The sequence below is a fragment of the Petaurus breviceps genome, unplaced genomic scaffold, assembly GCF_028583685.1.
Source record: "Petaurus breviceps papuanus isolate PSGF00001 unplaced genomic scaffold, PetGlider_PUasm1.0 91133, whole genome shotgun sequence".
Lineage (NCBI taxonomy): Eukaryota > Metazoa > Chordata > Mammalia > Diprotodontia > Petauridae > Petaurus > Petaurus breviceps.
The window spans coordinates 93,601,627-93,627,971 of record NW_027187419.1 but is presented as its reverse complement, the minus strand read 5'-3'; the positions used below and the strand labels follow the sequence as shown (position 1 = coordinate 93,627,971).

The 26,345-nt window shown below is 36.0% G+C and overlaps 1 protein-coding gene across 1 annotated transcript in view; it reads left to right on the top strand.

Moving 5' to 3' along the window:
• Positions 1 to 26,345, top strand: part of LOC138155437 (sodium channel protein type 1 subunit alpha-like) — a 225,373-nt gene that overhangs the window by 90,639 nt on the left and 108,389 nt on the right. Inside the window, exons 4-8 of the mRNA XM_069080688.1 lie at positions 10,479 to 10,597; positions 14,210 to 14,299; positions 18,172 to 18,300; positions 21,305 to 21,396; positions 22,479 to 22,748. Coding sequence (XP_068936789.1) covers positions 10,479 to 10,597; positions 14,210 to 14,299; positions 18,172 to 18,300; positions 21,305 to 21,396; positions 22,479 to 22,748 — 700 coding nt within the window. The remainder of the gene's footprint in view (positions 1 to 10,478; positions 10,598 to 14,209; positions 14,300 to 18,171; positions 18,301 to 21,304; positions 21,397 to 22,478; positions 22,749 to 26,345) is intronic.

Below are 26,345 nucleotides of genomic sequence, written 5' to 3'. Positions count from 1 at the left end.
AAGTTCTGCCCCTGGAATGGTTCTGAAAAATCTATATGTATCCTTGGCTGAAACTTCTTAGTAACATGCCGAATGAAAATGGGCCCATTGGGAGGTAATACCAAGTAGCTTAGACTATGCTATATTTCATTAGAGTTTATTCAGATGTCTTTATCAAATTTGGACCAACACAATAAGATTCTTTTGAACAAGTAACATGTGCTTCATGACGTATCAGCAAAAGATAAGTGATCACTACCTTATATCTTACACCTCTCTGTTAGGAAGGAGAATATTTTTTCATAGGTCTACAGGAGTTATGGATGGTCATTATATTGATCATAGTTTTTATAGCTTTCAAAATTGTTTTTACAGTGTTGTCATATAAATTGTTCTCATGGCTTTGTTCATTTCATTCTTAATCAGTTTATAAAAATCTTGCAAATTGCTCATTTTCATAATATTGATGTTGGAGTATAAATTGTTCTTTTGGTCCTACTTACTTCATTCTGAATGAGTTCACATGCCTTTTCATATCTTTTTGAAATAATCTGTTTTCTCATTTCTTACAGCACAATAGTATTCCATCACATTCATATACCACAACTTATTTAGTCATTCCTAAATGGATGGGAATTCTTTTAGTTTCCAGTTTTTTGCCACCACAAAAAGAGCTGCTATAAATATTTTTATATATGAAGGACCTTTTTTTCCTATTTGTTGTCTTTTGAATATAGGTTTATTAGTGGTATATCTAGGACAAAAAATATGCACTGTTGAGTAACTTTTGGGATATAATTCAAACTTAATTTCTAGATTGGCTATACCTATTTAATAGGTCTGCCAGCAGTGCATCAATGTGCCTGTTTTCCCACAGTTCCTCCAATATTTATCTTCCCTCCCCTTTTTTAGCATCTTTGCCATTCTTATGTGTTATGTGTATGAAGTAAAATCTGTGAATTGCTTTAATTTGTAATTCTTTGTTATTTATATGGATCATCTCTAATATGACTATAAATAGATCATTTCTTTGCTAGAAAATAGACTATTCATATACATTGACTAGTAATCAATTGGGGAATGGCTCTTATTCTTATAAATTTGAATCATTTTTTATATTTCTTGGAAACAAGATGTTTGAGAAATTTTGAGGCAAAGCTTTTCCCCAGTTATTCGTTTCCCTTCTAATCTTAGCTTTATTGGATTTGTTTGTGCAAAAAAAAAAATTAATTTTATGTGATAAAAATTATCCAATTTATTTTCTGTGATCTTTTTTATCCCTTGTTTTGTCATAAATCTTTCCCTCTCCATAGATCTAATAGATAATATTTTCCATGTTTCTCAAATTTATTTACGGTTTAACCTTTTATATTTAGGTCATGAACAGATTTGGAGTTTATCTCCAAATGTGAGATGACCTTGTCAAATAAAATGATCCTGACTTCCTCTTAAAAAATCCAGTTCTTTAGTCACTAAGCATTTATTAAGCACCCACTATGTGCAGGCATTAATGAAGATTGGGAAAGTCTTGTAGAAGGTGGGATTTTAGATGAAATTTGAAGGAAGCCAAGAAGTCAAGGAGGAAGAGATGAGGAGAGAGAGAATTCCAAGCAGAGGGAAGAGCCAGTGAAAATGCATGGTGTCTGGAGTATCTTGTGAGAAGAATAGCAAGGTCAGTGTTACTGTGTTGCAGAGTGTATGGCAAAGGATTAAGGTGTTAGAAGAATTAGAACACCTTAGGAAGTCTGTGGACAAATTCTGATACCCAGGCTATTCTAATTACGTAAATGTATTGGATGATTGTTTTTTAATGGGATATCCTTTCCTTCATAGGGTTCTTTTGCACTGTCTCCTTTCAATGACTGGACACTTCCAAAAGGACAAGACACTAAGAGAAATTCCAGTGGAATAAAAATAGAAACATTCCACTACCTCATCTTCTGGCATATTCAACACACACTACAATACTTTATCTTAATCCTTGAATTGAGGCCCTGATTTTAATTAAACAAGAATGAATGTTCAATTTTTAGATCATTGCACATTTTCCTCTCTTCTGGCCTGGCTTTGATAGTAATTCAGTATTACCATAAGCAGAAGATACACAAGTACAGTGGTGGAAATATTTTCCTCCTTAGCCAAAAAAAAAAAAAAGTTTAGGTGAAAGAGGAGGTTTAAACTAATGTATAAAATAGTAATTCGAAAGAATATATCTCTTATACTTATATAAGAGGTTAATGTAATGCCTATATTTAGAAAAGTGAGATAATCATCCTAGAAACTATAAATCTAAAAAATTACTCTTTCCAATGCCAAAAGTATCCTGGAAAAAAAAATCACAACCTAATCATTTTCTGAAAACATAGAAAAAGAAAAAAAGTACTAATGGCAACCTAGTTTAGAAAAGAATAAATATAGAAATAAAGAAAAATAGTTTTGTAAGAAATGAATACTACCAGAATAAAAGTGTAATGCCATAGATAGATAGAGCATCAGACTTAAATTGAGGACTTAAATTCAAGCATTGGCTCTGCCATCTAACTAAATGGAAAAGTGAATAGAGAGCACTGGGGCCTGGAATCAGAAAGGCCTGAATTCAAATTTGGCCTTGGACATTTACTAGCTGTGTGACCCTAGACAAGTCACTTAAGTTCTATCTGCCTAAGTTTCCTCAGCTTTAAAATGGGGATAATAATAACACATAACCCCCAGGGTTCTTCTGAGGATCAAATGAAATAATATTTGTAAAGTACCTATCATATAGTAGATGTTTAATAAATGCATATTTATTACTTACCCTCCCTAAGCCTCAATTTCCTCATCTGTAAAATGAGAAGCATTGACTAGATGGCTTTAGTCTTCTTCCAGCTTTAAATATATGATCCCATGATAGTGATCTGATCTAATTTTTTGACTTATTGGCAAGCCAGGTAGATATAGGGGAAGGTTCTAGTTAAAAAAAAACCATGATATTAGTAATAGTAAACCTTTGATTCTGTCCTCTACAATATAATTATCAATATGCAAAATATGCACATGGGTTGATGATCTCATCAATTTGGATAATTCCTCCAAAAATGATGGTTTAAACCCATGCATTCTTCCTCATCCTGTGCAGTTCATGTCCACTTCCTCTTCTATAAGCTTGCCATAAAAGGCCTATCTTCTGCTCTGGAGACCTCCTCTCTTTCTCCTGAAATCACCATGATGGCAGCACTGAAGCTGTCCACTACCCATTGCTCACACATTTCTCCAATAAAACAAGCATTTATCAAACACTTACTATGTGTCAGGTATTGTACTAATCACTGTAACGCCAAGCACAAGCAACTTCCAGGTTGGGAATATGGGCATAGTAACTCTCCATATATTCAGTAACAAATTAAGGCAAAACATTCACAGAAAAGAGAAAATCAAAATACAGGGTAACTCAATCATTTAGTAACTTCTCAGTTCAGTCACAAAGTACAAAAGTCAAACTACTCCATCTCTAGGTAGTCTCAACTGGAGATTAGTTTCCAATCATAAACAAAGTACATTCATTTGGTCAGTCACAGAGCACAAAGCCCATCCACCCCTAGGTCACAACTAGGCTACAATATCATCAGAGCATTCAATACCCAAGGAGAAGTCTTTTCTTCCCCTTGACCGGAGGCAAGTTCTCAGCAGTTTCTGTTCCTGCGAAGACAAAGCTTAACAAAGACACCACAACATTTATGCACATAACCAGCATCCTCTTCAGTTCACCTTCTGCCTGTGAAATCACTCTAGGCCCGACAAGGTATGAAGCCTCTATCAACAAATGAATCTGACAAAGTAACATCAAAACAGACAGACAAAATACGGGCACCACAGTCATGCCTCCTCAGCTTTCAGCAGCTCTGGGTGGCAGTTCTCAAAAGTCCAGGGCAGCTCCAACTGGCCCTCAGCAGTCTGAGCAGCTTCAGCTGGCAGTTCTCTCTCTCTCTCTTAGCAACTCTGGCCCCTGGCAATTCTCCCTCTCTCTCTGCCTCCACAATGCTGCTCCCAAAAGTTCTTCTGGCCTCTCTATCAACGGCACCAGCTCCTCCCAATTCAGCTCCCTCTAATCGTGTCAACAAGTCCATCCCATTGTGGGGTTCAAATTCCATTACTATTACAATCACTTTACAAATATCATCTTATTTGATCCTCACAACAACCCTGCTAGGTAGGTACTAGTATTATCCCCAAGTTGTTGTTGAGGAAACTAAGGTTAGGTGACTTGCTAAGGGTCACACAATTAGTAAGTGTCTGAGACTGGATTTGAACTCAAGTCTCCCTGATTCCAGGCCCAGCACGCTATTCCCTACACCACCTAGCTGTCCCTAAAAGTCCTTTACTCAGATTTTCTTTGAAGTTCCTTTTTTTGTTATGCATTACACATGTTCACCTATCACATACTTCTCCATTGCTCTCTATAGTACATTTATTTTAAATTCCTTAGAGATATAATGTTCTATGAATCATAGTCACATAACAATACCTTGGAAGACCAGTTTTTGTTTCTGGGAGAAGGTAGGGATTATTAAATTATATGTATTGATAAACTGGGAAAATATTTGAACCACACATCTTTTAAATGAAACCCACATACACACAATGGACAGCCTACTTTAAAAGATAATAATCATGAATAGTGTAGTTCAGTGGAAAAGGAAACAGATGTGATCAGGAACAATGTACATCTGTGATTTATTAGGAAGTTGGAGGAGGAGAGGAAGGCTATTGCCATATGCAATAATTTACCTCCATATACCACCTATTCTTTCCTTAACTTCAGGCATTTTATTTCATTTGCCCATTATCTGATTTTATTGACAATTGCTTTGGTCTAGAACCATTGAGTCTCCCTATCCTCTTGGATCCTACTTACTCAAACCTACACATACTAAACACGGTACAGAAACATCTTGTTTGTGTTTGTCCATCATAAAAACAGGCTGTTGGCCTTACTTTTTGACTTGATCCCTTCCTTGTGTTATCATGCCCCAAGAGGTGTCCACCAGACCTTGGAAAATTGCTAGCACATTGTGGCTAAAGGAAGGAGGACAGAAGTAAGGTTGGATTTTAAATAGGTAGACATTTCTAGTAGAAAGCTGTTGTACTTCCTATTGTTCTTTCATCTCTGATTTAGGCTACCTTCTGGCAGATACAACTTGCTTTATTTAATACATATCTTTAAAATGTTTTTATGGAAAAGTTTTGTAAATCTAATTATGTTTCAAAGATACTATCAGAACCTTGCAATTGGAAATATTATAGTAAATCAACCAATTTGAATAATGCCACAAATTGATCTGTTCTTTACATCTGAACTTCATAGATAAGAGTTAGAGCTAGGTACATCTGTATTGGTATTTTATCATATACTTAGAGCTAAAAGGGACTATAGAGATAATCTAGTGCAATGTTCTCATTTTACAGAGGAAGAAACTAAGGCCCTGAGAAGACAAAGCGGTTTGTCCAAATAAGTTGGAGAGGCAGGATTTGAACTGAGGACCTCTTGCCCCCTAATCCAGGGTTTACTCAATTTAACCTCTCTCTATTTATAGTGCAGTAAAATCTTAGGTCAGGAAGGCAAGCCAGTAGTGCAGAAAGAACCCTATCAGAGGACCTGAGATCAACTCACTTCTAAAGTTTACTGCTTGTGTGACTGAGATCACTGTTTAACTTCCTTGGACTTCATCTGTAACCAAGGAACATTCCTTGGATCTTATCTGTAAAGCAAACGGGTTGCCTTAGATAGTCTTTGGAGCTCTTTCTATCACTAGGGCTAAGATTTAATCTTTTCTTGTATGTCTTTCCTTGCTAATAAGACAGAGAGTCTGAAAAAACTTAAGCAATATATGAGATCCGTATATAATTTCCTCTTCATTTTATCTTCTTATTACTTCCACCACCTTTATTTGAAGAAATTGTTGCTTAGAATTTCCAAGGAGCAGGCCCAGATACAAGTAATCCCTTAGCAATTCTTACCATTTGCAAATTGAGTTGTTGGTTTCTGACTGTGTGAATAAAGCACCAATGCTTAGGCGCATTGATGAAATAATAGGGAAAAAAATGGATTTTTGTTGCTGAGTCATTGCAGTCATATCTGACTCTTCATGACCCCATTTGGGATTTGCTTTGCAAAGATACAGGAGTAATTTTGCCATTTCTTTCTCCAGCTCATTTTACAGATGAGGAACTGAGGCAAACAGAGTTAAGTGACTTATCCAGGGTGACACAGCTAGTAAGCGTCTGAGGCCAAATTTCACCTCATGAAGATGAGTCTTCTTGATTCCAAGCTCAGTACTCTCTCCACTTACCACCTAACTGTGCCCCCGCAAAAAGTATCATGTGTTACAAAATTGCAAGTGTGATTGTACTTAAAATTTGAGGAATTCTCTGACATAAATTCCATTGATGCAAAATTAGGCCACTGTACAGCAAAGGGAACATCTTGTGGGCACTACTACAAAGAGACAAAAACTCCTTAAACAACATTATAATTACTGGTATAGAACTTTGCAAATTACATTTTATGATGGTTTAAGGCTGAGAAAATATTTGCCTCCCCGCAACACAGTGAAGTAAGGTAGGAGCCGTTAGAGGCCTTCTTTTTTTGTGTACTCGTGCCCCTAACTCCCTAATCTCACCCCTTCTCTCAGGAGATGACCTTGCATATTCTTTTACCAAGTAAATCAAGGCCATCCACCAGGATAAGTTCATCTCCTTCACTCAAACCACAAAACCTTTCCACATCCTCACCTCCTCTTGCCTGCTTTGCCTTTCTCCTTTCCAAGACTAATTTCCTCTGCTTGTGTCTTCCACTTCCTCTAGGAGCTTACCTTACCTTACTACTCCTTCTCTCTTCATTTGAGTTTCTGCCTATTTATAGGCTACTTCCCTACTTACTACTACTCCCATCCCTATTACTAGAAATAACAACAGTGATTGTCATAATTATAAAAGTCATTGCTTCCAGAAATTATAGAAAGATCCTTGTTAAAGAACACAGACATAGATCAATTCAGATTTTACAAGGAAAGGATAGAAACTGTGCAACATAGTACAGCAGGTTGCAAAAACTACTAACCATTTGGATATTTATAAAGACATAGTCAAGTGGAAAAAATTATATATGAAAATTATATGTAATTAAGACTTCATATCCTTCATAAACTAATAGATAACACATCCCCATACTATAAAAGCAAACTCCACAATATCCTTGAGATTTCAACAAATTAACTAGAGCATTATCACAGATAAAACTATTTCCTGTGATTGCCTATAACAATGACCTATAACCATTTTTAAACATTTTAAATAAATGTTGACTTAGGAAATATGCATACCCTTCAAACCATACAGGAGAAAAAAACTCTCAAAATACAGTATCTTGCTGAAAGAAATTAAAACCTGGTCATCCTGTCTTCTACTAGAATTATCCCAAAGATGATTTCAATGAGCCTAAAAATTATTATGAAAAAATTTTCATGGCCAGTTCTAATAACCTGGATGGTTCTAACAGCTTCCCAACTGGTAACAGGTCCAAGGTGGGTAAATTATTTTGCTTAAGTCATGTAAGTAGTAAACTTCTCAAGTGAGATTTGAACTTGAATCCAAAAACAGTGCTCTCTGCTGTACTGGGCTCCCTCCTTGATCTAAGAATTTAGTGTACCATAAATAAAGTCTAATTTCTTCCCTCTCCAATCCATTCTCCTCAAAGCTGCCAAAAATAATCTTCCTAAGGGAGAGTCTGATCACTTCATCCCCTTGCTCTAAAACTTCCTATGGTTTCCTACGGCCTCTACTATTAAAGGCAGACACCTCAGCCCAGCCTTGAAATATCTCTCCAATCTTGCTCTAATCTCTCTTTTAAGCTTTTTTACATATGGCTGCCTTTCACGCACTCTGTGTTCTATCCAGAATGAATGGTTTCTCTAAACTGGACATTCCATTTCCTGACTTCATAGATTCATTCAGTCTGATCCTCATTCCTGGAATGTATTCTCTTTGTCTTCCCCTATCCAAATCCTTGTCTTCCTTCAAGATTTACTCAGAGGCTTCCTCCTCCATGAAACCTTCCCTAAATCAACCCAGTTGCTAGAAAGTGTATTTCCCTCCTTCAGTTATCTTGAATTATCCGTGTATTTGTACATATTATTTCTATATCCTATAATAGTCTCCTTAGAGCAGCAAGGTAACATAGTGGATAGAGTGCCCCTCCAGGAGTCAGGAAGATTCTTCTTCCTGAGTTCAAATGCAGCTTCAAACATTTCCTAGCTGTGTGACCCTGGGAAAGTCACTTAGCCCTGTTTGCTTCAGTTTCCTCATCTGTAAAATGATCCAGAGAAGGAAATGGCAAACCACTCCAATATCTTTGCCAGAAAAAGAAAATGAGATCACAGAGAGTTGGATATGACTGGAAAATGATTGAACCAACAGTATCTTCAGATTTCTCAGTAATTAAAGCTGTCTTAACTTTCCCTCTCTTTTCCCTCCCCTTTCCCAGTAATTCTGAAATAGGCTTTTTACTACACTTACTGTTAAAAAAGGGAAACACTGGGAGCTAGGTCCAATAATTGAAAAAAAGATTAGAAGTCCTAACATAGTTCAGCTAAATCTAGACTACACTAGGTTTTTTGTTGTTTTGTTTTGTTTTTCTGAGTGTAAGTTCCCAAATTCCCGTGGGCAAAGGCATTGTCATCACACTAAACAGCACAAGTCTGTTCATGTCTCTTACTGCACAATGGTCTCAAAAGGCATTTTGGAGACAGAAGTATTGAATGGAAAAGGTAAAAAAGAGAAAGAATATTCACAGCTATAAGTTGTGGTTACAGTCATGCACAAATGTCAAACTTCCTGTGCTCTAAATAGCATCTATTAAAGCCTTCTTTATAATCTACAATTTCATTCCTAAAAAAAGAAAATGAGAAAGAAATGTACATTGAAGGACTGGATTTAGAGCTTGTCTATCTTCACTAAGTAGCACTTAGTGCTGTATTATTTGTCCAGTAGACACTCAGTAAATGTTTGTGGGTGATTCCTCTACCCTTATTTAGAAAATGAGAGAGAGGGAGAGAGAGAAAAAAAACAATAAATCAATGAGCTGAACCCTTTCCAGAAGAAGCCCTTGAAAAGGATTAAAAGAAGGAAATGTGTAAAGTCAATAGGCTTTGTCCAAAAGAGACACTATCCCATTAAAAAAAATATGTAAATATACATTTTAAAAGGCTAGAAGAGAGAGATTTTAGCCTCCTTGTCTCAAACCATGACCTCTGGGGTACACTTTTGAAGGCTGAATAAAATAATGGAATGAAAATAGAATATTCCCAGTGCTTAGCACAGTGCTGATACATAGTAGGTGCTTAATAAATACTTTCTGATGACTCAATTTTTAAGCTTCCTTTCAGTTCTAAAATGCTATGAATATCCATAATCATATGCCTTCCTCAAAAGAGGTTCTCCGTGGAGACTAGGGTTTATTTTCACCCCTCCAATGCCTCTGTCTGAAGATTAAGGTGTGTGGGGATGGTGCTTAGAAAAGAGGAGGAATACGATTCTGGATCTGCATATCACCTCTCTGTTTTTATCTCTTCAAAGTTCATTGCTCAAAGAAAGCACAATTTGTGAAAATCAATTTCATTCACTTTTGTTGAGAGTACACAGAACATGCATGCAAGCCAGCATAGCTTGGGGTATTGGGTTATCCTTCTGTATTCCTAAAGGCTTTGAGCTTTCTTTCTCTGCTGCATAAGCACTGCATGAAATGGGGAGTCAGATGGGTTTAGAATTTTGTCAGCTAACTCAGAAATTCAAATACAAAACTCAGCATTCCAGGACATCCGACACTCTCCAGGGAACTTTGGTTCCAGAAATCAATGATTGGATTGCACCCATCTCAGTGAAGAGTGGGTTTTATTGTTTTATTCTGCAACCACATTGAGATAATATTTGTTTCAGAAGCAATGATGGCAGAATTTTTCTCAGTATAAAAATAGTTCTTGTTCTATTGAAAATTCTTTGGAATTATTTCTTATAATATCTGAATGGTGAAATTTGGCACCCCAATAGAAAGGAAATTTTATGTCAGAGGTTTTTTAAAAAATAATTACCAAAGTCTGTACATATTTAAGAAATTCCTATCTCTTTCATACACATTTACCATCCTAGCACCAAATTTTGTTGATCTCTATAGATTTCCTATCTGTTAGGATAGGAAGAAAGAAAAAAAAAACAAACTACTACCTCCAAAATCAAATGCAGACATACTGCAAGGAAGCAGCAGGTAAGTGGGGCTGGCAGATTTCTTCTATAAGTTAAAAGCTGTTACAGCTTTATATTCGTAGTACATATGGAAAATGCATGTGCTTTATATTGGCCTATCCTGCAGAATGGAGATAAATTATGATGTCATATTTAGGATGTTCAATTTAATTTTTAAACTGCTTATACTTTGATGCTCTCCTGTTGTGTTCCTTTCTTTACAGACTTTTATAGTATTGAATAAAGGGAAGGCAATCTTCCGATTCAGTGCCACTTCTGCCCTGTACATTTTAACTCCCTTCAATCCTCTTAGGAAAATAGCTATTAAGATTTTGGTACATTCATATCCTTTTTCAACGTGTCGATTTCCAATGTCAGTTTCTAACATCTGCTCTTTGTAGATGAGTTGTTTGTTTGTTTTTGTCTTTCTGGAGGGGGGACAGCAGGGCAATTGGGGTTAAGTGACTTGCTCAAGGTCACACAGTAAGTGTTAAGTGTCTGAGGCCACATTTGAACTCAGGTCCTCCTGACTCCAGGGCCAGTGCTTTATTCACTGTGCCACATAGCTTCCCCAAGATGTGTTTTTAAATTGTAGTTCACAAAGAAGTTTGGGAAAAGTTCTCATCCTTTTGGGTTGGTTGATATTTTAGACTATTTGCCTTCCCCAGAAACCAGGGGGTTCCAAATTTGGTCAGTCACATAAATACCATAGAAATAAAGAGAATCTTTAGAAGTTACTTGGACATTTGACCTCATAGACTTACAATATGTGTATATTCAGAAATTGTACTTTCAAGCCAAAAGATTTTGCTTATTTATTGTGGACCTGGTCCTATAATAGGCCAAATCCCAGCATTGTCACTTATTACCTATGTGAACTTGAACAGTCCTCAGTTTCCTCATCTGTAAAATAAAAATTGAACCAGATGAACTTCTAACTCTAGAAATTGCCAAGATGGAAATCCCTTTGACTGAAATCCTTTGATCAGCTACACCTCAATAATTTTGTCTTAGTCTATAGTATGGGATTACCTGGGACATTGCAGGATAAAATAACTGTGCTCATAGTCTCATTGGTACTAGGTCCAGGGGTAAACTTTAAACTCAAATCTTTCTGACTGCAGTACTGACTAGATAGACACTATATCATATTGCTTCTGAGTGTGTTAGAACAAAATTTGTGCATGATTCTGCTGCCTGTACTACCTTTTTGGGATGTTCATCATTTTTGTACAAAATTGGCAAACTTTCTGATACAGTGTCCCAAAGGTCTTTGTGCAATTTTAAGCTGCTTGGGATTTCTAAAGCTTTTGTTAATAAGAGCCCTTCTACTAATTCTGTTTGTACTCCTATAGGAAAACTCATTTTCTCTGAGTGCTGAACATTTGTCTGACAGTGACTCGGTTATAACTTTTTTCAGTGGTTAAATTGTTAATATAGAGTTATAATAACTAAAAACTAGGAGAAACTTTAGAGGTCAGTTTTCTGAGTATGTTTTTTCAAGCAATATCTATGAAACTAAAATATCCACAAAATTAAAAACAAAGAATTATTTAAAAATAAAATTTGTAATAGCTCACCTCCTAATATTAAACAGCTTTCTAGGCCTCAGTTTCCATATGTAAAAAATGAGGACATTGTATTAAATGACCTCTGAAGTCCCATTTCTAAGTCTATATATCTCTGTCCTATAGTATTCACATTAAACATTCAATTTCATTCTAAAACTTATGGCTGTGTTATCTTCTTGGTTACATAAATGTATGTTTCACAAGGCTATTAAAATAACTTTAAAATTATATAGATCATGTTTGAGGGAATAATGATGCAAATGGTAGATTTGTCTTTCAATAATTCAGCTCTTGGCGCCATCATGTGGCCATTTTCTAAAATTTCTCTTTTTCTCTAGGAAAAAAAAAAAAGTGAAACAAAATGGTAGGAAAAAAGTATTGGTCCAGGAATCAGCAGGTCTTTTTAGTCCAAACTCTGACACTAACTAGCTCAGTGACAACGACCAAATTATTCATCCCTTTCTTGACCTTAGTTTCCTTTAAAACATAAACACTTCAAAATAATTTAGACTAAATTATCTCTACGCTCCCTTTCAGTCCTGTGATTGTATGTTAAATTTTTGTTGCTTCTATGTTATTATTCTAAGAGTAGGTCACCATGAATATAGAAGAAATGGATATGACTGAAATAAGGGCAATTTTAAAAAATTCCTTTAGATGAATCTGTCATTCGCCTTCTCTTTTTTCATTCCCATTGCTGCGAACTCCATTTCTTTGCATATGACCCACATCTATGTGTCTCCAGCATTGATCTTTCCTCTGAGCTGTATTTCCAAGTTCCTACAAAATATCTTCACTTATACGTCCCACCAACACCACGGGCTCAACATCAATCAATAAGCATTTATTAAGCATCTTTTACATGCCGAACAGTGTGCTAGGTACTGGAATTACAAATACAAAAAATGAAACATGTCCTACCTTTTCCCTCTAAACCTGATGCTTCTTCTGATTTTAATATTTTTATAAGTGAGTATTACTCATTCAGTGATGCTTGAAATATTGTTATATATAACCAGTCGTCAGGTTAGGTCTACTCTATCTATGCAATATCTTTCACATTTATTCTTTCCTACTTCTACTAGCAAAACATAAGCCTTCATGATAAACTATTTGGATTATCCTAGCACTCTCCTGCACCCTCCCTCCCAATCTATCATTCACACATCTTAACATGTCGATCTTCCATATACATAGATAGGGACATACCCCTTTTCTGTTTAAAAAAAAAAAAAGTTGATACCACATTGCTTCCTGAGCAAAATTTAAGCTGTTCCTAACGTTAAAGTCCACCATAATCCAGCATCATCCTCTCTTTCTGACCTCATTTAATATTACTCCACTCAATGACCTCTGCTTTCACAAAACTCAACTACAATGTAATATACCTTGCATTTTCCTACTTCTTTTTCTCTTGTTTTCCCTGTTTGCCTTTTCTATCCTCACCTATCCTTTAAAGCCCAACTCAAGTGCCATCTCCTCCCCTAAGCCTGCCCTACTAACATCTTTCCTTTCAGACCTCACACAGCATTTTGTATTATAACTCTAAGATGCATTTCTGATATATTATTGTGTATTGTTATTGTTATTATCATCTATATGTCTTATCCCCCTATGAGAATATAGACTCCTTGAGGATAGGATAACTCTCTTACATAAATTTTATATCTCACCTTGCACCTAAAACAATGTTCTACACACAGTTGGCACTTAAGAAATGTTTATTGAGGGGCAGCTAAGTGGTGCAGTGAATAGAGCATCAGCCCTGGAGTCAGGAGGACCTGAGTTCAAATCCGTACTCAGACATTTAACACAAAAACTAGCTGTGTGACCTTGGGCAAGTCACTTAACTCCAATTGCCCCTCCAAAAAGCAAAAACAAACAAACAAACAAATGTTTATTGAACAAAATCAAACAGAAGTAAATATAATTAACAGAAAAGAACACAAAAGAGTCATTGCCTCCACCTGCCAGGTATTTTTTTTGTTTGTTTTTTTAAATCAAACTAAAGGGGAATAGACTCTCCTAGTCTCAGTCATATCCAATCCTAATTTATTTGTATAAACCTGACCTGAAAAGTGCATCCCCATCATGCTACCCTTTGACCATGGACTAATTTAACAACCCAAATGGGATAAATCTTAATTCATAAATGTCAAACTTGAGGGCAGGAGGGGGTGTTGTACTCTCAGCAATTTTCTCTTTTGTTCTCTGAATGAGTTAAAGGTCTTTCTTTCTGGTGGAAAACTGCCCAACTTAGTTCTGCATGTATAGTTTCCACTAAAATGCCTTGAGAGTTTGATGTAATAAATTACTTCCACTTTGTTAGCTTTATGTAAAAGATATTCTTGTATTATTTTGTGTTTTCCTTAACTATAACCTACATTATTCAGCATGCTTATTATGTGCACTATTTTGACAAACTGCGTGTTTATGACAATGAGCAATCCTCCTGACTGGACGAAGAATGTTGAGTAAGTTAACAATGTTATCTTATATTGCTTCCATAACTTGAGTATGTATATTTTAAGACATCATTTGGACCTTTGTATTATGCTTTTTATGGAGTCACTGAACTTAGTCATTTGGGAAATATGATTATACCCTTAAACTATCAAACGATAAGTATCTAGGGGTAGCTAGGTGGTGCAGTGAATAGAGCACCAGCCCTGGAGTCAGGAGGACCTGAGTTCAAATTTGGTCTCAAACACTTAATGCTTACTAGCTATGTGACCTTGGGCAAGTCACTTAACCCCAATTTCCCAGCCTTTCCCCCTTCAAAATGAAAAAAAAATTTTTAAATAAGCATCTAGTATATGTTGGGCCTTGTACAAGGCACTGGGGGTATGAAATAAAGGTAAAGCAATTCTTGCCTCTAGGAGCTCACAGTCTAGCTGAGGAAGACAATACATACATATGTACATACATACATATATGTATGTGTATATATATATATGTATTATATATTTTTCCCCAAAGTTTTAGTGCAGATTCAAGCTATTAAAGCTGTATGTAGGTAGATACAAAACAGATAAAAGATGATTTGGAAGGAAAGGTAAGATCTGCTTACCAATAGAACTGGTCATGTGAGAACTAATCATATGGGCTATAGTTCTCACATTATTGGAAAGATGGTAGTAAGGATAAATGAAGAGTAAAATTTTAACAGGATCCCAAAAAGCTGAATTTCCTTCCTGAGAGTTTAGGGTCTCAGAGAACTGTGGGTACCCCAGAACTGACATAGTAAGAAGCTGGGGAGAGTTTTGGGTACCTCAATGCAATATTCACAGCACCCACAGTGGCTATGAATATGCTGGTGTAGTTGTGAATCACAAAATGTAACAGACTCTCTGCATGGAAGACAGAACCAAAACATTTATTCAAACACCAGAAAGCCAAATCCATCATAGCAACCAAGAAGTTGGTACACATAACCAGTGCAATGAACACCCATACTCCCAAGCTTTCCCTCCCTCAGGTATTCAAAACAAGACAGGCCCCCTTAAGCAAAAATACCCCTTTCTCACTCACGCTAGCTGCTCTGCCTCCACACTGCTTGATCCCAGCTCTGCTCTGGCTCTCTTTCCTGCTCCTTCCTGCTCCACCCTTTCTGTTCCACTCTTTCAGCAAGTTCCTCTTCCCCTCCTCCCTTGGACTCCATGTGATTACATTTGACCTATTAAGCGGCAGAGAAGATCTTCAGTTCCCCATTACCATTACAGCACCTCAGAACCAAAGTAATAAAAAGTCCAACATCACCTTCCATCTGCCATTTTCTTTGGTTTCAGACCTATGTTAGTTTCAAAGGCAGGGGGAAATGTATGCAAACAATTTAGGTCTGTTGCAGTGGAGGCTGAAGTACTAAAAGCTAATGTCAAAAAATCTAAACTAAAAATTATCCAAACGGTGGCACCTTTGTGAGACCTAAGCCTATACTTTGTACAGCATAGGTCGCACCACAGCCTTTCCCTTGTCTCATGGTATCATTGAGGGAGACCTGTCACCAAAGGCAGACTATGCATTCTTTGCTATTTTCCTTAACACATCTGTTGTTTTGTGCTATTGAAGCTAAAAGAGAGGGCAGAGAAAATGTCTGGTGGAACTCTTGGCTTCTTTCTAGTAGTTAATTATAAGAGAAATCATCATCACCATCATCATCACCTTTATACAGCACCTACTATGTGCCAGGGACCTTGCTAAGTGCTTTATAAATACTATCTCACCTGATCTTCACAACTACCCTTGGAGGTAGATGCTATTATTATTTCTATTTTACAGTAGAAGAAAATGGAGCAAACAGAAGTTAAGTGATCTATCCAGGCTCACACAACTAATCTGTCCGAGGCAGAGTTTATAATCAGGTCTTTCCTAACTCCAGGCCCAGCACTCTATCCACCAGCTAAGTAAAAAAGAATAGAAGAGAAACTTGTGGAATTGGCGTGTTTAGCCATTGTCTTTGCCTTTTTGGTCTGAGCTCTGAAAATTCTGACCTGGGTTTGGGTCTGAGCAACAGGCCTGTGGGCTTGCCTATTTGGAGCTCCAGTAAATTGCTGCTGGAGTTAGCCACTACTAGCCAGTGGTAAAGCTCTGCAGTTTCAGTGATAAAACTGCAGGTTCCCTTTTGAGCTGAAATTCTTGGCCTGGTTTTTCCACTATAAGAATCAGACAAGACTAGAGGATAGAACTGAATCCCTACTCTGCATGTAGCATACAGATATTGCTTGCTTCTGTGCTTGCTCCAATTTTGAGCCCACCATCTGACTCCTCACCCTAGAATGCCACTCCTAGGTACAGGTTCCTTCCTCTAAACACCCTAGATCTATGACTTTGTCCTTTGACTGTCAAGCAGACAGAACTTTCCAGGCGAAATGGGTAAAAAAATGAATAGACTTAAAAGATGTTGTCCATATCTAAATAGAACGATATGCATTGGAAATAGCATTGAAAATCTGACACTCTCTCAGGTTATTTTTGCCACTAAATTTTAATTTTTTTATGTTTCTTGGCTCAGCGACTCAGTGGCCTTATGACTCCAAGCTCAGCGATCATGGTTCAACTTCATGCCAATAAAATATACCTGCCTTGTCAGTTTCCCTATTTTCCATGATAGGAAACCCAAGTAGGGGAAAAACAAAAATGAAGCTGTTTTGGCCTTGCTTTTCTTCATGAAACATCAATGAAACAATTTTGGCACTCTAAAGGAAAGTATTTGTGCTTCTGACATATTTTTGATTGATCAATCAAAATATGAGTGCCCTAAACAATTCCCAGGAGGCTCTATCCATTTATGACATTACCACATTATTTTAGAACATAACAATACAGTTAAGCTCCAGCAAAGTACCATAAAATCATAGATTTAAACCTAGAAGGAAGCTTAGAAGTCACCTAGTCCAACTTACTCATTTTTTATAGGTGAGGAAAAAAGCCCCAGGGACGTCATCAAGTTGCCTTAAAAGTCATAGGAAGTTGAAAAAAAAACTAAATTACATAAATACACACACACACACACACAAAGTCATAGGAAGTAAATAGCAGAGCCAGGATTCATAACCAGATACTTTGCCTCCAAATCCAATTTTTATTCCACTATGCCACAAAACCTCCTCTTACTCTTCTCACATAACTGGAAGAAACTAGACATTTTTATTTGTATTTGTACACTTTATGTCATTTTCTATCCCTTCATCTTTATTATTACTGTTGTTATTTTTGAGATTGAATTCTCACCCAGGCTGAAAATACAGCAACTACTCACAGGCCTGACCCTGTTGCGTGGCCCAGAAGTTTAGACCTGCTGCGTATCCAACCTGGGTTAGTTCATTCTTCCTTAGGCATCCTGGTCACCCTCCCCACTCCCAAAGACTCATATTGACTGAACTTAGTTCATATGTCTGATTAGTTTGGTCTTACTGCAGCTCAGAATCTTGCCAAACTTAGCTGCTGCCTCAGTAGCAAGGACAACAGACCTGTGGCTCTGGGGCAACTATCAGAGTCATTCCTAAATGTACTCCCCGCCATATACACTCAAAAACAACACACACACACACACACACACACACAAACACACACATACACACACACACGGCCCTCTTCTAAGAAAGACAAAGTTCAGCAAAATTAATTAATAGAGTCATCATATTTGAGAGTATATCAATTTATCATTTAAAAAGCATTAGCATAACTAGCTTTTTACCAATAGAATATTGTTTATAATAAATGCAATTTTGATCTAGTTCCATTTCTTTCCAATTTTATCTATTTATTTCATCAATATTTGATAAGCAATTAATGTTCTATAAAGGAAAAAAATCAATTTATCATGGTTTTGGATATTTGCTTCCAGGTACACTTTCACAGGAATATATACATTTGAATCACTTATAAAAATCATTGCCAGGGGTTTCTGTTTAGAAGATTTCACTTTTCTCCGGGATCCATGGAATTGGCTTGATTTCACTGTCATTACATTTGCGTGAGTATTTTTTTTGAAACTTAATTAAGAATAAAATTTGCATTTTGAATGCCTTTTGTTTTAAAGTCTGGGCTTTCTACGTCTAAAGGAAGTTTTATGATGATTTACAGATTTAGATTCACATGTTTTAGGTTCATACAAATAGGTATAATCTTAGTAAGAGCTGAGAACACTTGAAACAATTCTCTTTCCTATCAGTTATACAGCTAAGGAAAATTTCCATTACAGAAAAACTCTATTCGTGACATTTATTTGACAGTCATTGATTTATATTCACAGACAACTACGTACACATAACCACCTACATTCTCACTCACATACACACATACTATTTCAGTCTTGCAAATTGATTTAAATCATAAGCACAACAAAGGTTCTGCTTTCCCTTCCCTGCCAAAATTTTGTACTTCTCATCTAGCTATATCTTTCTTTAGGTTAAGGGAGAAAAGCATTGGACAAAGTTTTTGGGGTTTGTTTTGTTTTGTTTTAATGATATCCTTGTGTATAAGAGAGAGATATCGATGAGATGATAGTACAATTTAGGCAGACTCAGAATTAGATGAATGAGTAGACCCAAAGAGTAGTACTTTAGTAATTCATGTCTCACTTCACTTTTAGAAGCAGGTCTCTAGTAGAGTATCCTATAGTTCTGTCCTTGACTTTGCTGTTTAACATTTGTAGTAGTGACTTGGGTAAAAGCATGGGTAACATGTTTATCCATTTTGCAGGTGACACAAAATTAGGAGGGATGGATAACACTGGATGCCTATAGGATCCAAGAATAATTTAACAGGCTAGAATTTTGAGATAATCTATGAAGATAAAATTTAATAGGGATAAACATAAATCATCCACTTGGGTTCAAAATTTCCATTTCAAAAGTATGATATAAGGAATGTGTTGTTAGATAGTTTATCTGCAAATAAAATTGGGAATTTTAGTGAATCATTAGGTCAATGTGAGTCATCAATGCAATATGCCAGTCCATCCCTCTCTGCACTCCCCCACCCAAGAAAAAAATCCTAATGACCTAATGACACCTTGCATTAATAGAAGAATACTATCTAGAAATCAGGACATTATAATTCCACTGTATTCTTCTCTTGTTATGTTACTAGCTCAAGTACTTTGTTCAATGCTAGGCACCTCATTTTAATGACAGTGATCACTTGGAAAGTGCCTAGAGGAAAGTGACCAACTCACCATTTAAGCACCTCAAAATCATGCCATATTAAAATTAATTGATGAAACTGGGGACATTTAGCCAGAAAGGGAGAAAACTGAGGGAAAACTTGACAGCTAACATTCAAGTAGTAAGATTGTTATGTGGAAAAGGGATTAGGTTTAGTCTGTTCAGCCTCAAAGGGCAGAATTAGAAGAGATGGATGGAAGATGCAAAGAGGAAGATTTAGGCTTTGTTGCTACTCTATAAAAGTGAAATGAACTGCCTCAGAAAAGAATCAGTTCTCCCTCCCTAAACCCTCTATTGCCACTTGTTTGGGATGTCTAATAGGAGATTCTTGGTCAGATTTGGTTTGGGTTACATGATCTCTGATGTCCCTTCCAATTCAGGGATTCTTGAATACATGGGCATCTGCCTACAATAAATACTCTGATCAATCCAACCAATACAATTGGAAAGAGAGATAAATTTTACTACATCTCTATTACATTACTTAATTTTCTTCAGCTTCTGATTTCATTCCCATTAGTTCTTATTTCATTCTCTAGTGACTTATTTTAGACTTTGGGCACAAAGACAAGTATGTACTTCCTTGATTATAATTCTCTCTCCTTTCTTTCTCCTCCCTTCTCCTCTCTTCTCTCTCTGTCTCTTTCTCTCCTCTCTCTTTTCTCTCTCTTCTCTGTCTCTGTTTCTGTCTCTCTCTCTCTGTCTCTCTCTCACTCTCTCTCTCTCTCTCACACACACACGTATGCCAAACATCCTATATCCTTGTAATCTGCTTTGTCATTTCTTCAACCTGTCCTTTCTTCCAAAAGAGAAAGAAACCTATGAGAACAATAAGAGGCAGTTTAGGAGTAACCTGAAAGTGATAACCATTCCTCTGGTCTTAGATCATAAAACTTAGACTTGGAAGAGACCATAGATCTAGTCCAATCCCATCATTTTACAGATGAGGAAGCTAAGGCCTAAAAGGGGGAGTGACTTACCTAAGGTCATAAATGCCATCAGTAGAAAAGCCAGCATTCCAACCCAGGTTTCCTTATTCCACATCCAGCATTCTTTCCCCTGTACCATGCTTACACTTTAATTGTGGGTATTCTTGTTCCCTCTGGTATTTACAAGAAGAATTGAGGAAGAGGGGAAAGGTGATATGTAACAGAGTTGACCAAGATTTCAGAGGGGAAAAAAAAAAGAAAAACCATCTGAGTTTCTCTTTCCTTCAAATTAATCGGAAGTAATGGTAGAGGGACAAATAATAGGGACTTATTAAATATTTTATCCTAATCTATCTTCCTACCTTCCAAATGTTTATACTGGTAAAAAAAAACATTCATATATTCATGGTGACATTTTACACCTCAGTTACTAATAAACTAAATTCCTTCCTTGCCTTCTTTCTAACCAGAATTAGATACCAACGAATTAAATTCAACAAACATTTATTAAGCACTACACTTTGCAAGGCAGAGTGTCCTAGGTCCTGGGGATGCAAAGATAAAAATGAATCATCTGTTAGTCTGTTTTCAAGGGATTTACATTCTCCTGGAACCAAGATTTTTTTACTTTACTCTATTGAATAATGAAAGTTTTTATTATTATTATTATTATTTTGCAGTTTCAAATGAAGTCAGTGTGACATATATATTTATCCAGTAACCTTAAAACATTGGAGGTGAACTATAATGACAGTGACTTTAATTTCTTATTGTTGCTTTTTAAACTTCTTGTAAAAGTACCAGAAAATGTCTTTTTAAAAACACCCAAGCAAGTAGCATAAACCCTGCTTAAATCCTGAATAACTCTGATTTAATTCTACAGGTATGTAACAGAATTTGTAAACCTAGGCAATTTTTCAGCTCTTCGAACTTTCAGAGTCTTGAGAGCTTTGAAAACTATTTCTGTAATCCCAGGTAAGAAGTAATTAGTGTAATGCATAAGGCCCCTTGTACCTATAGTTATTTCTTTGTATCCTGTTATTGTTTGTGTGTGAACTCCCCTATACAGATATGTGACAGAGTTTGTGGACCTGGGCAATGTCTCAGCGTTGAGAACATTCAGAGTTCTCCGGGCATTGAAAACAATTTCAGTCATTCCAGGTGAGAGAGAGGTTAAACACTGAGGCTGATTATCTCATCATAGGTTTTCAACATCAGCCTTGTCACTTGCCACCACTCAATGTTACAAGAAACCCGGAATCATAAGAGAGTGTGTTTGACTGAACTATGATTCTTGGGGTTTTTTGACATAAGCTTTTTGGCTTTCATTCTGAAATCAGCCTTGGAGTTTAATGAATCCTTGCATGAGAAATCAAAATATATAGTCATTGTGGTTTGCATCTTATGATGCAAAAAAGCTTCTCCTCTGTTACAGTCAATACAAATGATTGCTTATCATGGTAATCTACCAGTATGTTATAACTTCCCAATTATTGCAGACATTGATGACTAAGAACTATAATCAGTTGAAAAATATTATTTTGTTAACAATAGAATAAGTTCATAAGCTAATAAAGAATAGCATGAGCCTGCATGGGGAATTTGTTGTAACAAATGTCTGTTGTTCTCCAAACCACCTCAAGTTTTATAGCAAAATCTGTTTAAACTTCCTGGCCAATATTTTCTGTTTTTCTGTAGCTGGGATTTGTTATAAAACTACTGCCAATATGAATTTGGAGCAAGTAGCATTATAAAAGAGGAGCTCCATAAGAAGATCTGTCTTGACATGGGGCTCACAAAGAACTTGAATTTCATTATCACTTGCTCAACTTAAATGGAATGTGATCATTCATTTCCATTCATTTCAAGTGACCATCAAGTTTCATCAGTTCATATCCATGAGCTTCTTCACCTCTCCATCACGTTTTTCTTTCATGAACATTCCAACCATTTACTTAGGTTTCTGCATGGAATATCTGTATCTTAAAAACAAACAAACAATGTAAATCTTTTCAGATCCATTGGTCCTTCATAATAATATCCTTTTCCTTTTCTAGGCTTGAAGACTATTGTGGGGGCTCTGATACAGTCAGTGAAGAAGCTTTCTGATGTCATGATCCTGACTGTGTTTTGTCTGAGTGTATTTGCTCTCATTGGACTACAGTTGTTCATGGGCAACCTGAGGAATAAATGTGTACAATGGCCTCCCACCAATTCCTCTTATGAGGAACACACCATTGAAAAGAATGTTACTAAGGATTATAATGGCACCCTCGTGAATGAAACCATCTTTGAGTTTGACTGGAAATCTTACATTGAAGATGAAAGTAAGATTGATACTTTGATTGCTTTATACAATAGATAGATAGACAGATAGATAGATGATGTTAAATCATTGGTCTGCCTACCATCCAGATTTGAAAAGTAAAAAGGAAGATAACATAACAGGATGTATTCTTTTAAAGGTTAATTAATCTATTTTAAAAGATTTATGAAGAATACTTTGAATTTTTTTCCTTTAAATTTTAGATAACAGATATGTTCAGATTCTCTAATTATATTTTGTGATCTCTAAAGTTTACACGAATTTTTAAATCTCATATAAAAAAACTGAAACTGTGATTTCATTAGTATAGGAAACCTGTGACTGAGGGAATCTCCTCTCCCATTCAGGTTGTCACCTTCTCTTCAAGTTAGTGCCTTTGAGTGTTGCCTAGATCACTGAGTGAAAGTGACTTCCCCATAGTCACACAGCCAGTAGTGTCAGAAGTGGAAATTGAGCCCAGGTCCTCTTGGAGTTGATGCTGGTTTTCTGTCCACTATCCTAATCTGCCTCTCCTAGATAGATAGATTAGATAGATAGATAGATAGATAGATAGATAGATAGATAGATAGATAGATAGATAGATAGATAGATAGACAGGCAGACAGGCCATCCTGTTTCTGACTCCTATATGTTGCTTGTGTCATTACATTGGAGAATGATGAAACAAACTAGATAATAATTTAAATTCTAGTAGTGATTTACTTATTTCCAGTTTGACTGCATCATGATGTGAGAAAAATAACACTGTGGTATGGATATGGAGGGAAAAAATATTATCTATAACTGTAAAATCAAAGCCAGGAAGAAAATCATTTTGGATTTTGTGACTGTATGCTGTAGAGGTAAAAGTAATGCTGTTGTGGGTGTTTTTAAAAACCTATAAAGAAGTGGGTCCATTCTATACTTGGGGTGGTAGATTGTTTCAACAATATTTCAATACCAATTATTTAAGAGGAACAGTACATGAATGATGATCCAGCAAAGGAGACTGAGGAGCAGCAAAATATGAGAAGAACCAGGACAGGGTAGTAAAACAGGCAGGAGAGAATATCATAAGGGATAGAGTTATCAGCATTGCAGAGAAGTCAAGACCAAAAAACACTAAGGAAATGTATTGTCTTAGAGTTGGCAGTTCCAGTTGTATGATAAGGTTGGAAGTCAGACTGGAATGGATTGAGAAGGGGAAATGGAAACAATACCAGTCTCCTTTTAGAGAAAAAAAAAATCAGAGATAGCATTTCATTTTAGTAAAGACTGTGTGAGGATGACTACCTTTGTAAAATAAGTGATGGGTTTGAGGTTATTGATTTTCTCTTCTTTTCCCACATCCTTCCATTTGACTCCCTGTACTAATAAACAAAAAAGTCATGAGGTAATAATAAGAAGGCATACATTTATCAGGCATAGTAATAGGATTTACTCCCAGAGCCTCATTTTTTTCCTCTAAAACTTGAGGGTCGTGGTAATTATAATACTACTTTATAACGTTTCCATATGGAAAGTTTATTCAACAGGTTTATAAAGTGCTACATAAATTTGAGCTGCTATTATAAGACTTCTTTGAGTTTTGGTAATTTACAGTGTAGCAGAAGGCATAGTTTGTATAATACTAGGATTGGAATAAGAAAGACATAAGATTAGACCCTACCTCTGATATTATCTGTGTGACCCTGAGCAGGTCACTTAATTTCTCTTTCACGCAAATCCCTAGGATTCATTTACAAGATCATAATAGAGAGAGTTACCATTCCCAAATTCTTTATCCATCAGATCTTGCCTAGACGCTGCCTAACAATGAAATATCAGCATTAAAACTAAAGGACCATAAATAAATAGCACTATATTTATCAAGTTTGCATTCATATTGTATTTATCTTTGCAACATATAAAGCTTGAAATTGATCCAACAAACAAATAAATGGTATTCATTTTTACATCTCTGATGCATCATTTTTTCAAAGTCTCCTCTTATTTGTATGACTTAGTTAATATTGATGAATAAAAAATCTTGCTTTAACTACTCAAATATCCAGTATCATGACAAGAATGGCTAGCTAGTATGAGTTCTCAGAAAACATTTATTCCATGGGAAGTAGAAAAACACCCTTTATTAATAAACCATATCTTCTTATGAGAACACCACAGATTCAAGATGATTTGTCAGTCCTGCTTGCATACCAAGAAGTTCCCTCCAAAAAATACAATGGAAAATTATCAAAATGATATTTCACAGTGATTCCTTAAAGAAACATGAATAAATAAAAATAAATTAAATTGTATTTTACTATTTAAGGAAATGTAATTGCAACGATTTTTATAAAGTTATCCACTGTTTTATTAAAGAAGTTGGATCCTCTTAGAAGGTATGTAGGTGGTACAGTGAATACAGTGCAGGGCTTTAAGTCAGGAAGAACTGACTTCAGATGCAGCTTCAGAGATTTTACTAGTGATATGAACCTGGTCAAGGCACGTAACCTCTACCTCAACTATACAACCTCCTGGGGTTTTTGTGAGGATCCAGCAAAATAATAATTGCAAAGTGCTTATTACTTGGCACTTAGTAAACACTATGTAACCATTAGCTATTATTATTAATGTTGTTAGTTCACTTTACATTTTTATTACATTTGCTCCAAAGCAAGAATAACATTATGTGGTAAAATCACCAAAGACAAAAATTAAACAGCTCACATCTGTAGCTGCTTAAAACTCAGACTTCTAAGAGTTTGTTGATAAAACAAACTCACATAATAAGTGCTACGTAGATGTTGGGTATTATTAACTATCAATGTAGCTTAAGCTGAAGTATAATTAAAGTGATAAACTGAGGGAACAGCATACACTTTCATTTGTATGTAAAAATCTATCTTACCCTATAAGGAAATAAAAAGGGATGAGGATAATAGAAGGGGGAGGGAAGACTGATAAAAGGGAGAGTATATTGGGGAAGGTGGTGATCAGAAATAAAACAGTTGTGAGGAGGGAAGGGGTGGTGAGGTAAGAGAGATAGGGGAATAAACAAGTGACAAATAGCATGGACGGAAATACACATATCATAACTATAAATGTGAATGGGATAACAACCAAAAAACAGAAGCAAATAATGGAATGGGTTAAAAACCAAAATCCTACATTATGTTGCTTATAAGAAACACATTTGAAACAGAGAGATACCCACAAGATGAAAGTAAGGGATTGGAGTAGAATCTCTTATGTTTCAGCTGAAGCAAAGAAGGTAGGGGTAGCAATCATGATCTCAGACAAAGTAAAAGCAAAAATTGATCTAATTAAAAGAGATAAAGAAGGAAACTGAAAGGTACCATAGACAATGAAATCATATCAATACTAAACATATATGCACCATATATGCATCAAAATCTTGAAGAAGTTGAATGAGTTACAGGAGGAAATAGATAATAAAACTATATTAGTGGGGGACCTCAACTTTCCCCTCTCAGAACTAGATAAATCTAACCAAAAAATAAACAAGAAAGAAGTTAAATAGGTGGATAAATTCTGGAAAAGATAGATATGATAGATTTCTTGAGAAAATTGAATGAGAGTCAAAAAGAATATACTTTTTCTCAGTGGTGCATGG